We start from the raw sequence: 16,769 nt of genomic DNA, 5'->3' as shown, positions 1-16,769 counted from the left end.
GAAGTAATCAGTAAAACTGATATGAAACTAGACAAAATTAAGTTTATGAAAATGAAAACATATAAAATTATAACTTCCACCACTCCAACAAAGAATGGTGGATTATGACATCATTGGAGAAACAAGTCAATTCCATATTTCCATTATAATTGAATTTGAATGTATTTAGTTTAGAAGGGAAGGTAGGATAGTGTAACTTGGAATGTAAAACGAGTTTATATTAAACTTTATGCTTTTGGAAAACGCATTAGCGTAGATTTTGAGCTTAATGTTATCAATATTTTTTGCCCCTTTTTTGGAAGGAAAATTGATTTGCACACCAAATTGCTTGATAGAGACAAAATGGCGGGCCTTGTGAGCATTAACAAATAACAAATTGGATGGTTCCTAAGAATGAGGAATAAATGGCAAGGATTTGCTTTTACAAATTTAAAAAAAAATATAAAGAGGAGTGCTTATTTCGTTACTAGTTTACTCTACTACTTAATTCAATTGTTGTTTAATAATCGCAAATGAGAGATGCACAAGTTTTTAAGAAGAAAAGATAAACAAGTATAATATGAATGAGATTAAAATAAACTCTACCTTTTGTCAAATAAATTATGTTGCAAATATTTTGCAAATTTTCAAAAACTAAATACATTAATGTTCATTACATAACATAGGAAGTACTGTGCATCCTAGGCAATGCCGCGTGTTGTCAATTTTCATGATCTTTGTGCTTAACTTGCTTAGCTTGATTTTTAGAGGCAAAAATGCATATAATGCAAATTCAAATGCTATACTCTATATCGCAAGATTAATTTTAAATTCTTAATTTCTCAAGGGATGTCAAAAGATTCATATACACAAAATTTATTGGATAAAAAAAAATAGAAATGTACTGCGCTCTGATAAACTTAAACCAAAAGAGAATGTGTATAAGATTAGAATATTAGTACAATATTTTTGCCACGTATTCTATCCACTCTTTATTATTCTTCACACTTCCTATTTATGGCCAAAGATGGGTGTGATAAGTGTTATCTCATTAATTACTCTTTAATTTGTATCACTATTTTTTACCCTACCATGTGTGTGTACTTGTACAATTCTATTCAACAACATTCATTTCTCGAAAGAGTCCAAGCGTTTTTCCTTTCCAATCTAATATTATTTTTCTTTTTCAATCTAATAAAGTAATAATAATAAAATAAATAAATAAGTACCACTTATCTAAATTCTTGTTGCTACATTTAGGAAGTGCTCTATAGTCTATATAGAGCTAGTTGTTCACCAAAAGATAAATAAACCTCCATTTTAGAGATAAAATCCAATTTTATAACCATTTTATTTGTCTTTTTTGGCAAATAGATGCATTTTTGTTCAATTAAATTATATTTTGTATTATTATTATTCCCCGTTATATATAGTACTTTGTAGTAGTATAAATGTATAATAACATTATTGGCTAATATTTTATTTAAATTGCACAATGGGTTTCGTTTGGGGTTTATTTAGCACCTTTTAAGTAATGTAGCTCCTCTTATAAAAAATAACTTTTATATAAAAACCAATTAACCACCATAGATTTACATGAACCACGAGTATAATAATTAATAACAAGTGATTAACGTGGTACGTGGACCTTGTTTAGGCCATTAATTGTGTCATGTTAGGTCATAAGAATTAACAAGTTAAAGACAAATAAATTCACCAAATATAAGAAAGATGATTGCTGTCTGCAATTGCATTTACTTACAATTTTCCAACTTAGTGGTCAAAAATAATATAAAATGTTATCTTTATTAACCAAATTTGTAGTAAGAGTTTTAAATTGGTATTAATCATTGCATTGTCTTACCACTATAATTGTTAGTAGGCTAACAACCCTCGTCTCTCCATTTTGTTTCTACTCAACGGAAATTTCTTTTGTCAACTTCCAATATTATTTTGACTTCTTTTGTCATTGGATTATGCTCTAATAATGCTCGTTATTTGATTGAAAATATTTATCTATTTAGTGAATAATTTACCCATATATTTTATTATCGATATTTAAAATACTAATAAAATATATTCGCAAGCTAAAAATTATATACACAAGTGGGTAAAGACTTACATATATACTCGATGACATGAGGGAAAAGTTGATTAACCATAAAATCTTGTGACAATTTTTTCATGTTATTGGCGATGACATGAATAATTAAATATTGTTAAGTACTACTGTAGTACTTACTAACTTTCAAGCTTTGTTTGACTAAGGGTCAATAGATGATCTATATTGAATTGATTTTTGAAGAGTGACAAGTATCAATAACAATATATAATAATTAAATTAGATAAATACGTAATAGACACTCCTCCGTATTAACTTCTAACGCAACCTCTATAAATTAAACAATGCCAACTAATTGACTTTTTATAGTGTTATTATTGATGTAGTGATACCAGTCAACTCCATTGATTGATTACTAGTGTCAGCTAACCACAATACTTCTTCCTAGTCCGTTCTTTAAGATTCACAACCCTTCAACTTTTGCAGCATACAACTAACTATGATATATACTTTTTTACTAAAATATAAATAAAAATAAATATTATTCCGTAATATGTAAATACATATTATTGAATTATTTCAAAAAATTGAGTATTCCCAAATTTTACCAGTAGAATATTATTAGTGATCAAATTTATGCGTCTACAAGCGTATATATAACATCAATATAATTGTCGCATCGTTTGGCATCCATCATCCTTGATCCTTTGCCTATATGAAGTTGGCGGAGCTAAGTTTGTTGGTATTGGGTAAAAAAAGTGATGTAGTTCATGTTATATTCTAAAGTACATAATAGTATATACTCCTATAAAGCAAAACAGGACATAGTTATGAGGGGACATGTATTTCTTTATTCACCATTAACATTACATTTTTTAAATTTCTAGGGCACATGACTTTGTTTGTTCTCTAAATGCTATATATAGTATTTATTGGAGGGTTTTCAAGATTACTCTTACTCCCATTATAATTAAGGCACATTCGCATCGAGGTTTAGTGGATGCTCTAGGCGTAATCACGCATTTTGTAAAGGGTTCATTCCAAAAACCCATTAATATCTAATTTGGAGATTATTCTCTATGCAATAATAATGCTAATATAATAAAGAATTATTATATTTTTGGAGGTGATAGGGAGCCTGTCGATACTCGTACGTAATATATTATATTATAAATTGAGCATCTGTACTAGGGTACATATTATACATGAAGGACATATATATATAAGTGTGTTGTGTATTTGATTAATTAGGTTTTGCATGTAACACGTATTTATTCTAAATCATATCACTAATATATAAAGCCGGTCTCGCATCCAGGCCAAAATACATCGACACTTGACATTTTAGTTTTTCGCCAAGTGACGAGCCACGTAGGTGTTAAATAGGTATTATTGTGACACATAGTATGCTAACTAAGTGAATTTTGGATAGATTTTTTAAGATTAAAATGTTGTATAGTATAGTGTTTTATTATCAATATACTTCTAATATTTCATATATACACAATTAATTATAACTTTTTATAAATATATTATAACTCAGTATTATTCCCATCATAAAATTCGTTTTAAAAAATTCTTTAAAATGAGATCCATTTATAATATGTTTATTAGAATTAATTTAAGTGCAAAAATATCAAATTAATAATAACATAGATATTTATATATAAATAAAACTACAAAAAGTACACTATTATATAAATGAGCGATATGATATCGAATGTCGAAATATTTTACATTATTAAAATGGGGTTATAATATCGTATTTAACCTTCAAGCTAAAAAGTTTAGGACAATCTGGGTATCGTCCGGGCACAAAACTAGTTATTACCTATATGCTCGTAGAATTTGGATGAATAAATCTTTAATATAAGAATTGAAGATTAATTAATCATACTATAAAAGAAATTTATATACAAATACAAATATATATTCCACTAGTTAACCTAAACTAGAGAAGATGGTGGAGCTTACCCTCACGGAAATAAGAATAGAATTAATCAATGGTGTAAAAATAAGCAGAAAAAATACAAGAAAATAAAAGGCATATATAATATATCTTGAATTGATACTTTCCTTGAGAAGGAAGTTTGATTAGCAGAACGTAAATATGAAGACTAATTGAGTGGTAGTTACTAGTTAGCTGCTACTCCCACTAATGTCAACCTTGCCTTCAATGTCAATCCTCTCTAATCCATACAACGTATATACTCGTATATAATTATAACGTGCTACTCCTAATTCCTAAATCCTAATGCATGTGATATACCAAGTACATTTCATTAAGCAATACTTTTTTTTTTTTTTTTTTTTTTTTTTGAAACAATTAAGCAAGACATTCTTTAATACGAGTTGTTGGAAAAAGTTTTTTTTTTTCAAAAAAAAAAAAAATTATGATACGGAGTACTGTACATTGGAGTGCATATATTTTGAGTATTAATTGTGTGTTTGGAGAATTTTTTTGGATAAAAAGTATAAAACTAACCAACATGCAAAATTAAGTCATGCTTAAGTTATACTCCATTGGTTTTAAAATGAATGAAACAACCAGCAGCTGAGATCTCCGGGTTGGAATAACTACATGATTCTTTTTAAATAGGTGTTACTGTAAATAAAGTTTCATAATATCAACTCTTTTATTTTATTTTATTAGGGGACTAACGCGCGTGATGATGTGCGCACGTGTTTGAGTAGGTTATTTGACTTGGCCTTATACCACAAATTTAGTTGTTGATAGTTAACATTAAATAGGGCAAATATGTGAACAAATATTTTTAGTGTCCTCACATATTAATAAGAATTCAAAAAAAGAAGCAGCTGACATTAATGAGTATAAATGTGTAAACAAACATTTTTACTTTTTCACGGGTATAAATGTCCTTAATCTATTCATAATAGTTTGCTTGAACTTTTTAAATGTTATTATTGTAGTTGTTGTTGTTATTAAGGATAAATTTTACATATAGTTTATTGTATATATTTATGATCTAATGTATTATCAAGTGTGTTTAATTTGACCATATCAATTATTCTTGAACAAATGAAATTAAAATCTAAGAACATATATTACTCCGTACATCTACTTAAAATTGTCAATTTGTGCAAAAATAATCTAGTTTAAAAGTTAATACTCCGTACTCTTCTTCTTTTTTTTTTTTTTTCTTTTTCTGAAAAGGAGCAAAGCATTAACAGCAAGATAGTCCATAAGTACATAATCAGAAATATCATCAGGAATGCTATTCTCCCAAATCTGCTCTAAACCATTAGGAAGATACTTTGCCAAATTGTGTGCCACCACATTTCCTTCACGCTTCACATGTGACCAGTAGAGCCTTGTGTAACTGTAAGCTGCTCCCAAATTGATAGCATCGTTGAGAATTGCATCAAGGTCTGTTAGGTGAGTAATAAAAAAAAATTTAGTAATATTCTAAATTTATTGATAATATAATAATCCTCCATCACCATATTATCTTCTCAAAGAGAATGTATTATGCATGCATGTGTATAGCTTTGATTGTAGAGTCATTGTAGAGTCTTAACTTTGAGATATACTCTTTCATCATCAGATTAGGGCACTTACAGTTCTGTAAGAAGCCGTTCCTAATCTACAATATGTATCTTTTATTAAAAAAAAAAAAAAAAAAAAAAAAAAAAAACTTTCAGTAAGGCCCTCTTCACTTCACCTTAAAAAAAATAATATTAAGGGTCTGTTCACATTTACTGAACTGAGCTGAATTGAACTGAACTGAACTGAACTGAACTGAAATGAATATTTTATGAGAGAGGGAAATTAAGAGCTGAACTGAATTAAACTGAACTGAACTGGACTGATTGGAGCTGAACTGAACTGAAATTAAGTAAATGTGAACAGGCCCTAAGTAAAAATAATTTCAGTTCAGTTAAATAACTTCAATTCAGTAAAAATAATTTCAGTTCAACAAAAATAATTTCAGTTCAGTAAAATTAATTTAAGTTTAGCAGAAATAATTTAAGTTTAACAAATATAATTTTGTTTCAGTAAAATTAACTCGGTTAGAACCCGTGCGATGCACGGTTTATATAAAACCTATTTTTAATTTGTACATTTTAAAAATAAATCGCTTTTATACATGAATATAAATAAGAATTATGTATATTTTGTAATTTTAAAATTTTTTATTTTCATCAAAATTATGATATAGTATCTATTCAACGTTGTCTAATTCATAGTTCTGTAGGAGGTCATTTATTAGTGTGCTATCTAAAATTGTTTCAATTTCCTACGATAAATTGATAGGTTTTAGTTGTAATGTCGTAGAAGCTTTTAATATTTAAGTTTCAAAAATGTTAAATATGATAGCTAAAAAAAAAAATTAAAAAAATGACATCATCATTGCATTTAAGCGGGAGATTTTTTTATTGAGAAAGCGACATGTAGGCAATGGTGACGTCAGTAACTTCTGTTTTAGTAATAGTTAATAGATGTCGTAAAAGTTTCCAATATTTAAATTTCAAAAATGTTTAAATATGATAGCTCTACAAAAAACAAAACAAAAAAAAAATGACATCATCATTGCATTTAGGCGGAAAATTTTTTATTGAGAAAGCGACACGCCGACACGTGGGCAATGGTGACGTCAGCAACTTCTGTTTTAGTAATAGTTAATAGATTTCTTTTTTTTTTTTTTTTTTTGACAGGAATAGTTAATAGATTTCAGTTTAGCACAAATAAGGTGAAGTGAATGGGGTCTAATACTTTGTGGTCCATAATTAGGTATTCCTTGAATCATACCTACGGTACGGAGTACGCTAACCGATTTTCTAAATTGGTACGAGCATATATGAAAAAAGATATTGGAACATCTATACTATGCAAGTATGCATTATATTAATGTAATAATTATCCAATGACACTCATGCTTATAACTCCAATGCAAGCATTTCTTTAATCTAGCTCCTCTAAAATAACAAAAATTACTACTATGTGTTTTAGAGGGACGTCTAATTTAACGGATCTTGTTGGAATATTTTTTTTTTTTGGTGCAGACGAGAGGCTAGGTCCCAAAAAAGAACATAAAAATAAAAACAGAAAGCTAAGGTGGAACAAACTGTGGCACAGCCATACCCACCACATCATTATGTAAAATACGATCTAAGGCTAAAGGGGGGGACTTGAATCAACTCAAATTTATTGTTCTGATTAACTCCTTGGTTGGCTAGCCAATCCGCGGCTTGGTTCGTTTCACGATAAACATGCTTCACTTCAACTTCCCATTTTGGCCTTCGGATTAGATTCTTGCAATGTTGGACCTTGATAATTACTTTTATTATCTCGTTGGAATATGTACTTTCATAATATCCATTTTTCACAATTTATTAAAAATTTGTAGTCAAAGACATTAAGAGTCATAGCAAAGGCAAAGTGTTCATCATAGTTTGTAAAATAAAAGTAAACAAGAAAATACAATACTTAGATAACAATCTAATATATTTAGATTCCTAAAATAATATAAATTTGGAAATAAATGTCAAAATCTTATCTAACACTCCTAGAGCGGCTTTCGTTAGCTTTTGCCTAATATAAATTAAATTATTCTTTATACTAATTTTGTGCCCCAGGCGATGCCCAAATTGTTTATTGATATTGATACATATGTAGATTCCCGTAACTCATAAATTATTCTAATTAAGCTTTGCTAAAAATATTCAACATTCAAATTATAAACCCTATTTGCATGAAATCCTAGTGGAAAAAATGCCATTTGTAACCCCCTATTTGTAACGGGCAATAGTTTGCCAGTTACAATAAACCTATTTGTAACCTCCTTTTTGGCTCAAATCTCTCGTAGCCACATACTTATGTATGGTTAGTTGTTACCGACACTACACTTACGAAAAGTTGGAATTTTCCTTGGCTAATCGTATGGCTTAAGTATTGTTATATCGTGGCTTAACTAATCGTATAACTTTATATTATTTAATATACAAATTTTTGTATGCGGGTGGCCACATGGTGTGACAAGGGTTACTTGTAGGGTGTTACTGGTTTGGTCAGAGGTTACTTGTAGGATGTTACTGGTTTGGTCAGGGGTTACTTGTATTCTAGGGTTACTTGTATGGGTTATCTGTAGGGTGTTACTGGTTTGGTATGGGGGTTTAGTCTAGGGTTAGTTGTAGGGGTTACTCAGAATACAGTAACACCTACAAGTAACCCCAGAATATAAGTAATACCTACAATCCCTGACAAAACCAGTAACACCATACAAGTAACCCCTGCCACATCATGTGGCCTGTCACACTGAAAAACCTCTATATTTAATAATGGCTGAAATATTTTTATATAGTGGCTTAAGCACTGTTGAAATTTTTTTTTTCCTGAATTATTTGAAAAACCAATATGACATAAAAATATTAAATTTATAAGATAATTTTTTTTTTTTTTTTGAAACAAAATTTATAAGATAATGATTGAAAGCTATAATTCAATTTATACATAAAAGTGTTCTAAACCAATTAGTTTATCCTAAAAATCTATCCAAATTTTATTGGAAACAAAACCTTAAACTAACTTTTTATTCTAAAAAATCTATCTAAATGTATTCAGCTTTTTTATCCTACAAAAATATATCAAAATAAAATCATGTGCCATACTAATTGTAACACCCCCAAATTTCCCTGTACGAAAATACCAGTATAATACGTATAATTATACCGTAGAGATAGACTTGGGCGTATTAACGTCGCGTGATTACGCAAGGCTACTCAAAACTTACTAAATAAAAACCAATACTTTGCAGCGGAAACTTCAATACTCTTTAATTAATTAAACCATAATAATAACCATTGTCATGAGTACTCAAAATAAAACATAAAGACCAACATTCCTAATCTAGGTGAAACCATTCCTGGGACTCCACATGCTCAATCATTGACTCTACCTGAAATTAGTCAACACTGCTTACCATTAAGGTAAACAGGGCGAACCAAAACAAATAGGAAATACGGATTAGCAAATTATGCTAAGTACGATAAGTGCAAGATAATGTAAACTCAATTTATTTGCAAACATGCTTTAAAAATCAATTCCAATAATTAATCCAATAAATTCCAAACTCATTATTTTAAAACCGATTCCAATGATTCAATATTCAAAATAATACTTAATAAAACCAATTCCTTTATTAAGAACCAATTTCTTTTAATCCAATTCCTCACCCTAGTGTGCACACCCCCCAAGCTAGTCTCCTTATATTACAAGGCTATTCTTGAGGAAAGACCCGGTCATACAAAGTCCAAGGCCTTATCAATAAACCAAATTCGCATAGTGGGATTACTAATATGCTTATAAAGCATTAATAATAACAATTCAATGGTTCAATAAATCCTTTTAATATCCAATAGTTCCAATATAATTCAAAATCCTTTTTAATTAATTCCACATACTTTCAAAATCAAACCTTGTAAATAAATACATGAATATAATCTCATATTAATAACTTTTTGAAATCAATACCTCTTCCGTGAAAAACCTTTATTTAATTCAACAAGCCTTTTAAAATCAATTCCTTTATTTAAACACGATAAGTAATCCAAACCATTCAAAACATGATTTAAAAATCAATCATTCAAGATACTTTTATTAAAGTCAATACCTTCAAACATAATTTATTTCAAAATCATAATTCAAATCAATTTAATTCAATGACCAATCAAATCATGTAAAACATGTTATTCAAACCAATCACTTTCAAAGGTATCTAGCCACCTAAACGTACCTTGATCCTTGCTAGAAAAACCACACAAAAAGAACCTCAAGAACCTTTATTCCAAATATCAATCAACACTTTGCACTTTCAAAGTTCAATCACGAATACACCTTACAAATAACATAACCATAAGGTTATCACAACATAAACTCAAATCTAATGTGCATGGACTATAAAACTCTTTTAAAATAATACTTTAATATAAAATTATAGCTTTGAAATAGGTATTTGTATTTTAGAAAACTAACCATGAATAAGATAAAGGAATAGGATTAAAGAGAATTGAATTTTCGTTGGAAAGAATAGGCAGAACTTGCAGAGGTCATAACTCCTTCAATATAACTCCGAATCGGGTGATTAGCCTAACCTCAAGGATTTTTCGAGAGGAACAATCTTCTGTGAAACATCAATACCCCAAAAACTGACCAGAAGTGCCCGAAAACTGGCTTCAAAGGTATACGGGATAATAATTGTATGAAAAGAGGAGAAGAAAAGTATGAAAAGGTTTAGGGAAAAGAAGAATAAGAGAGAAGAAGAGAATTGAGTTTTGGTGTGAAGAATATGAGAGGTATGAAGGGGTATTTATAGGCTAGCTCATGCAAAAATTATGACAAGAGAATGTGGGAAGAATTATGGTAAAAAGTATTAAGGAAATTACTTGGAGAAGTGAATAAAGAAATATAAAAACTTTTGATAATAAGGTGATTAAGAATAATAGAATTTAGGAAAGTGTGTTTGTCATGAAAATAATATGGCAAAAGAGATTACTTGGGGAATAATCAAAGATGAAATAAGGTAGGAAAATAAGATGATCAAATCTTTGTGAGATGGAAAAATAAAATTAAGGAAAATAAGAAATTTTAAGGGGGAGAGGAACATATATTAGAAAATACATTAGAGGAACATTCTCTCTCTAAAAATCCTCTCTCTCTCTCTCCCATAAACCGCCGCCCCTCTTCTTCTTCTCCGGCTATGAGGCTCGCCGGCGGGCGTGTGGCTCATCGCCCACGCCACAGCGTCGGCGAGCCTCCGATCTACCCCTTTAGATTGTTTATTTCTTTTTCCGTTATGGTTTTTCGTTTTTTCAGCCTTTCATCTGGCGCCGCACCACCTCTTCGTCCACCGCCGTTGTTCTTCTCCGACTGTGAGGCCGGCCTGCCGTCGTTTCTTTGTACCGCCTCCCCGCCGCGCCTTCGCCCCACCCCTTTGTCCGTTGCCGCGACGTGGTTTACGAGAACGGGGAAGGGGAGTTTCCTCCCTCTGAGTCCCTCGTGTAGGGCCGTTCTAAGTCCCTCGTGTAGGGTTGTCGTTGCAGCGGCTTAGGGGCGTGTGGGGTTCGGGCTTCTCAGGCGGGCCTCGGTGGTCCGTGCGTTTATTTTCGGCGTTTCGTGGGCTGGGTCGGTGAATCCCAGAGCGTGGGTGGTGGGACTCGGTTTGGCGGCTGGGTGGGATGTTAGGGTTTCGTTTTTTGTTTTAGGGTTTAGTTTTCGTTCTGTTTTTCCTTTTAGAAGTCGTTGTGTGTTTTTTAGTTGTATTATTTTTTCTGTTTGTGTGGTGTGTTGGAGTGATATGGGGCTTGCAGATCGGTGTACCGATCTTCTGGTGCAGGATTTAAGCCAGGTTTTTTGGCTATGGGGCTTCGGTTTGATCTTCTGTTGGTTTGGGCTAAAGGGTTTTGCTTCCATGCCGATATCCGTGTTTGAATCGGAGTTGATCTTGTCTATGGTGAAGTGTACGACACCAATTTTGATTTCAGGTCGAGGAGTACGGAATTCTGAGCCAATGAAGGTTCTCGTCAGAAATTACATCATATTGCTAGACCCCCTTGCAAGAGGCTGCATAGGACAGCGTTATATGAGCCAAGGGTACTTAAGAAAGTCATTCTGCGCGTGCAATTGTAGTTTCGTTTATTTCGAACTTGTAATTGGTTCGGTTGTCTTTGTATTGTTCGATTATGATCTCTTATGTAAGTGCCGTATGGCTTTTTATTAATGAATATAATCTCCCCCCCCCCCCCTTCAAAAAAAAAAAAGAAGAAATTTTAAGGAGATAATTAAAAATATAATTTACCAAAATAAGTCACCCAAAAATCCATCATGGTGGCTTTAGATATTTAGGGAATTAATTTGCTAGTTTTAAGGAATTAAAAATAATTGTGTAAATAATATATTTTGTATAAAATAATTAATTAGGAAAATACCAATTATTCACTAAATAAAATAACTAAGAAAACCAGATTTTCTACACATAGTTAATAATTTAGGAATTTTCGGCCCTTTTAAATATATAATAAAATATAATTTTGTTTAATTAAAATATCCGAAATATATATAAATAATCCGGTTTTAAAATAAAATAAATGGATATAAATCTTATCCAAAATCCAAAAATAATAATTGAGTTTTAAAATAATTTAGGCGCCAAAATTCAAATATTATTTTGGCTCCAAAATTCAAATAGTAAAATAAATTACTAAAATACCCTTTTTAAGAGAATACTAATTAGAAAATACGTTTCAAAAATACGGGGTATTACAGTCTACCCCCTTAAAAGAAGTTTCGTCCCGAAACTTAGCTAAAATAAAAAGAAATCAATTTTAAATTCTTAGTCTCATGCACATCCTAACCAAACTCAAGATCATAACTAACTCAAGATCATAACTAACTCAAGAAAGACTCAAAATTACTCATAAATGACTCAAAAAGTAAATGGGCGAAACTCTATCGCCCTCTACCCCCCTTAAAAGGAGTTACGCCCCCATAACTCTACCAACACTTTAACTCATTAAATCAACTATATTAACACTTTATCAACAATCAACAATCTAAGTAAGGAAAACCAAAAGTTTCAAACATCCAAAGAGCTTAGGTTTTAAACTGATTTGTTTACAAAAGTGGCTAGTGAGAAAACTCGTAAAATATTTCATGGTTACAACGTCAAGTGTCGTTGTCTCGTGACCTAGCTAAAAGTTTAGCTTTATATATTAGTTACTAATTTTGTGCCCCGACAATGCCTGAATTATTCATAAAATTTTAATTGGGATAAACTTTTTGGCTTGAATGTCCATTAGTACGGTCTTGTAATCCCTATTGATAATGCAGGATATTTAGACATATGACATCCTATCGATTATTTATAGAATAATATACTTTTTGTAGTTTTGTTTGTAAATAGATATCTATGTTATTATTGACTTGAAATTATTGTTTTTGAACTTAAATTATTTATACTAAATTGAAAGTATTTTTACTAAACCAAAATTATTTATACTAATTAAAACTTATTTTACCGATTCTCTATTATTTTGTTAACAAATTAAATATATTATAAATGGATCTTATTTTAAAGAACTTTTTGAGACGAATTTTATGATGGAAATAAAACCAAGTTATATGATATTTATTAAAAGTTATGATTAATTTTGTATATATAAAATATATTAAAAGTATAGTGATAATAAAACTCTATACAGCATTTCAATCTAAAAAAATCTATCCAAAAAAGTTTATTTAGCATCATATATGTCACAATAACACCTATTTTATCACCTACATGACGCAACACTTGGCCAAAAACTGGAATGCCAAGTGTCGATGTCTCGTGGCCTGCTTGCGAGACCGACTTTATATATTAGTAGTGACTAGGTTAGAACCCGTGCGATGCACGGTTTATATAAAACCTATATAAGAATTATGCACCTTGTAAAAAAAAAAAAAGTAATTTTAAAGTTTTAGATTTTAATCAAAATTATGAAATAGTATCGGTTCAACATCACCTAATAAATATTTCAATGTAGGAGGTCATTTGGCCTTAAAAAAAATATAGGATGTAATTTATTAGTATTATATTTAAAATTCCTAGGACAAACTGATAGGTTTTAGTTGTGATGTGGAAGTTTCCAACATTTAAATTTCAAAATTGTTAAATATGATAGCTTAACACACAAAAATAAAAATAAAAATAAAAAAATGACATCATCCATGCATTTAGACGGGAAAATTTTTATTAAGGAAGCGACATGTAAGCATTGGTGACAACAGCATACTCTATTTTAGTAATAGTTAATAGATATTAAAAAAAATGTCAATCACTTTGGATAATTATTACTTTTTTTTTATTTTTTTTAATTTTTTATTTACACTTATCATCACAATTATATAGGAGGGAATTTAGGATAATTAGTGTTTTTTTAAGGAAAATGTTATACATAGCCCTTAGAGCTACATATAAGCATTAAATTTATACTTAAAAATCGTAAAAAGTTAAGAAATGATCAAAATATAAACACTAATTACACTGATTTACGCGTGTTTTTGTTATGAATTCCTAATTTTATACAATTTCCAAGAGTGTATTTAATGCTTATATATAACATTACCTTTTTAATTTACACTTATAATTCACTTTGGCATTGTGGCCAAAAGCCAATCACTTTTCATCATTGGTAGTTTCCGTATTCATAGCTTTTTTTTTTTTTTCATATATATATATAGATTATGTTATGCAATTTGATAGTTTCGTATTTATAGGCAACCAACAACCGGTATGCATTATTATCTAATACAGTACAATACTTTATCTAATACAATACTTGTAGTTTTTTTTTTTTTGAAAAATTAAAAATAAAAAAAATAATTTGATGTCATCATACAACAAAATGGCAGGAAATTTTTTAATGTGGAAGCGACACTTAGGATAGGGAGGGGGGTGTATGATGTCAGCAAATTTCTGTTTTAGTAATAGTTAATAGATATGATATGATTATACAGAAGTCGTAAAGATGGTTGGAATTAATTAGTGTTGAAATTAATTAATACACTCCGTCTTGTGTGCGGCTGACCACACCATGTGACCACATGTTAAAGAACAAAGTAACCCCTATAACATTGATTCAGTAACACTTTGTAATACTGGCCAAGTAACCCCTATAACATTGACAAAATAACCCCTGTAAAACTGAACGAGTAACCCCTATACCCCTAACGAAGTAACCCTCATAATGGATGGCCACATCGTATGACCAACCACATTTAAAACTTCGTGTAATTAATATGATTCTCCGTATTATTTACATTGAATATTTTAAAATTTTCATGCATTATTATTGAAAAATATTTGAATAGCCAACAATTGACCATTTTTTTTTAATCTAGTCAACAATTGACCATAATTATTAGAAGTCAATAAAGATAATCAATTCATACACGACTTAAATAAATTAGATATATAAATATAAAAAAATTGATCTTTTCAAAGATGTTTTATTCAAAGAGACAAACTAACTTGGCCAACTAATCTTTTTCCCATGCAATTTGCACTCCACCTAGTTCACTCAACATGCGACCAAACAAAAAGAAACAAAAAATTAGCATACTAATACTAATCACACGATTTGTGCTCCTAATTTCTTTCCCCTTGGGATTGGGAACTTTCGTAGTTCAATTCTCACCAATTTTCTTTCTTGCCCTATTGACTAATTTACTTTGACTAAAATATTATCTAAAACACTTGGAAAGAGAGATTTTGACAGGTCACAATATAAATGAGATTTGATCACATATCTTGGATAGTCGTATTAAAGGTTTTGTAACCTATTAAGTTAGTTGACATCTACTCAAATACAAAAATACCATATATGAATAAGCCAAATGACTAATCCTCAACCTCAAAAGAAAATCTTAATGATTAGAAATAGATCATCACTAATCATGAAATTAACGAGTAAAATTAACCCACATTTGGGACAATAATAGGACCCAATTACTACTTTTTTCATGTCATAGCATTAGGAAGTTGGGACCCTAATTAAGCAAAGTGCTAAGAGAACATGAAAAGATACTCCTAAAGATTAAAGAGAAATAAAGCTCAAAAAAAAAAAAAAAAAATCTCCAATTGTCTTCTTCCATTTAAGGGACATTCAGATGAAACGAGAAATTTTGATAATTGATTGAGATTCCTCGCTACAACTTTTACTGTTCTTTTATCACCTTTATTTCCATCCTCTTCACTGCAAATATCGTATCAATTTCGAACTCGTGTATCATGTTAGATACAAGTACGATAAAATGAAGAGTCCGAATAACATAATTCATCGTACTCTACCGCGTAATCCATAACAAGTTACAAACCTTAGCTCCAATTGTGCCTTGTTTTAGGCAACTAGGGGTAAATTAATTTAATTAAAACACAAAATCTTACATAATTTGATTTCATTATATATAATTCTATCTATATACTACACTAATTGAAAAAAATAAACACAAATATGTACTGTACTCCATTAGCAAGAGAAAAGGATAGAAAAAGGGGTAATTTTTTAAGCTAAAAACCTAACCCCTAAAAAAATGCTAAGGTAAGAAAGTATTATTATGAATGTGATTATGATTATTATCAGTCGAACTCGGAGCTCCGGCGGCGGAATTCTCGGGCAATCCGCCGCCACATTTCTGACATCTAACGGCGAGGATCTGACGGCAGGAAGGGCACGAAGAGTGAGATCCAAGCCACGTATCAATACACGACACGTGGAAGCCATGGCCGCACTGAGGAAGAATCCGGATCTCTTCGCCGGCGGAGAAGTCCGACAAGCAGATAGCGCAGTCATCGGAGAGTTTACCGGCGTGTTGTTCGGTGGAGTAAGCAACCTTAGGTAACGCCTTGAGAACCTTCTTTTTCAAGCCTTTGTTCGCCGGAGCTGAAGCGGCACCACCGGCGAAGCGACGGAGCCAAGCGCAGCGAGCGACGGCGACGAGGCCGAGGACGCAGATAAGCGCGCAGAGGAGAGCAGCGAGGATGACGACGAAGTCGGAGTCGACGGTTTCGGTGTCGTCGGAGGACGGCGGCGAAGAGGTGGTGTTGTTTAAGCTTCGGAGGAATCTCATTTTGAGGGTGGTTGTTGTTGTTGTTGTTGTTGTTGAGAGAGGTTTTGGAGGAGAGAGAAAATTTGGATGAGAGAAAGAGGTCAGAGGAAGGAAAGAATATGG

At 31.0% G+C, this 16,769-nt stretch overlaps 1 protein-coding gene across 1 annotated transcript; it reads right to left on the bottom strand.

Annotated features, from left to right (window-relative positions):
* Positions 1 to 15,925: 15,925 nt before the first annotated feature.
* LOC145591032 (RING-H2 finger protein ATL80-like) lies at positions 15,926 to 16,769 on the bottom strand. The gene has a single exon (XM_081647419.1). The coding sequence runs from the start codon at positions 16,665 to 16,667 to the stop codon at positions 16,134 to 16,136; it is 534 nt and encodes a 177-aa protein (XP_081503545.1). The 5' UTR covers positions 16,668 to 16,769; the 3' UTR covers positions 15,926 to 16,133.

Source organism: Chenopodium album, chromosome 18 (genome assembly GCF_948465745.1).
Source record: "Chenopodium album chromosome 18, dcCheAlbu1.1, whole genome shotgun sequence".
Classification (NCBI taxonomy): Eukaryota; Viridiplantae; Streptophyta; class Magnoliopsida; order Caryophyllales; family Amaranthaceae; genus Chenopodium; species Chenopodium album.
Note: the sequence above shows the minus strand (reverse complement) of the source record. Positions and strands in the feature narration are given on the sequence as shown.

Coding starts and splice junctions, on each gene's coding strand:
- LOC145591032 (XM_081647419.1), bottom strand. CDS start 16,667: ATGAGATTCCTCCGAAGCTTAAACAACACCACCTCTTCGCCGCCGTCC.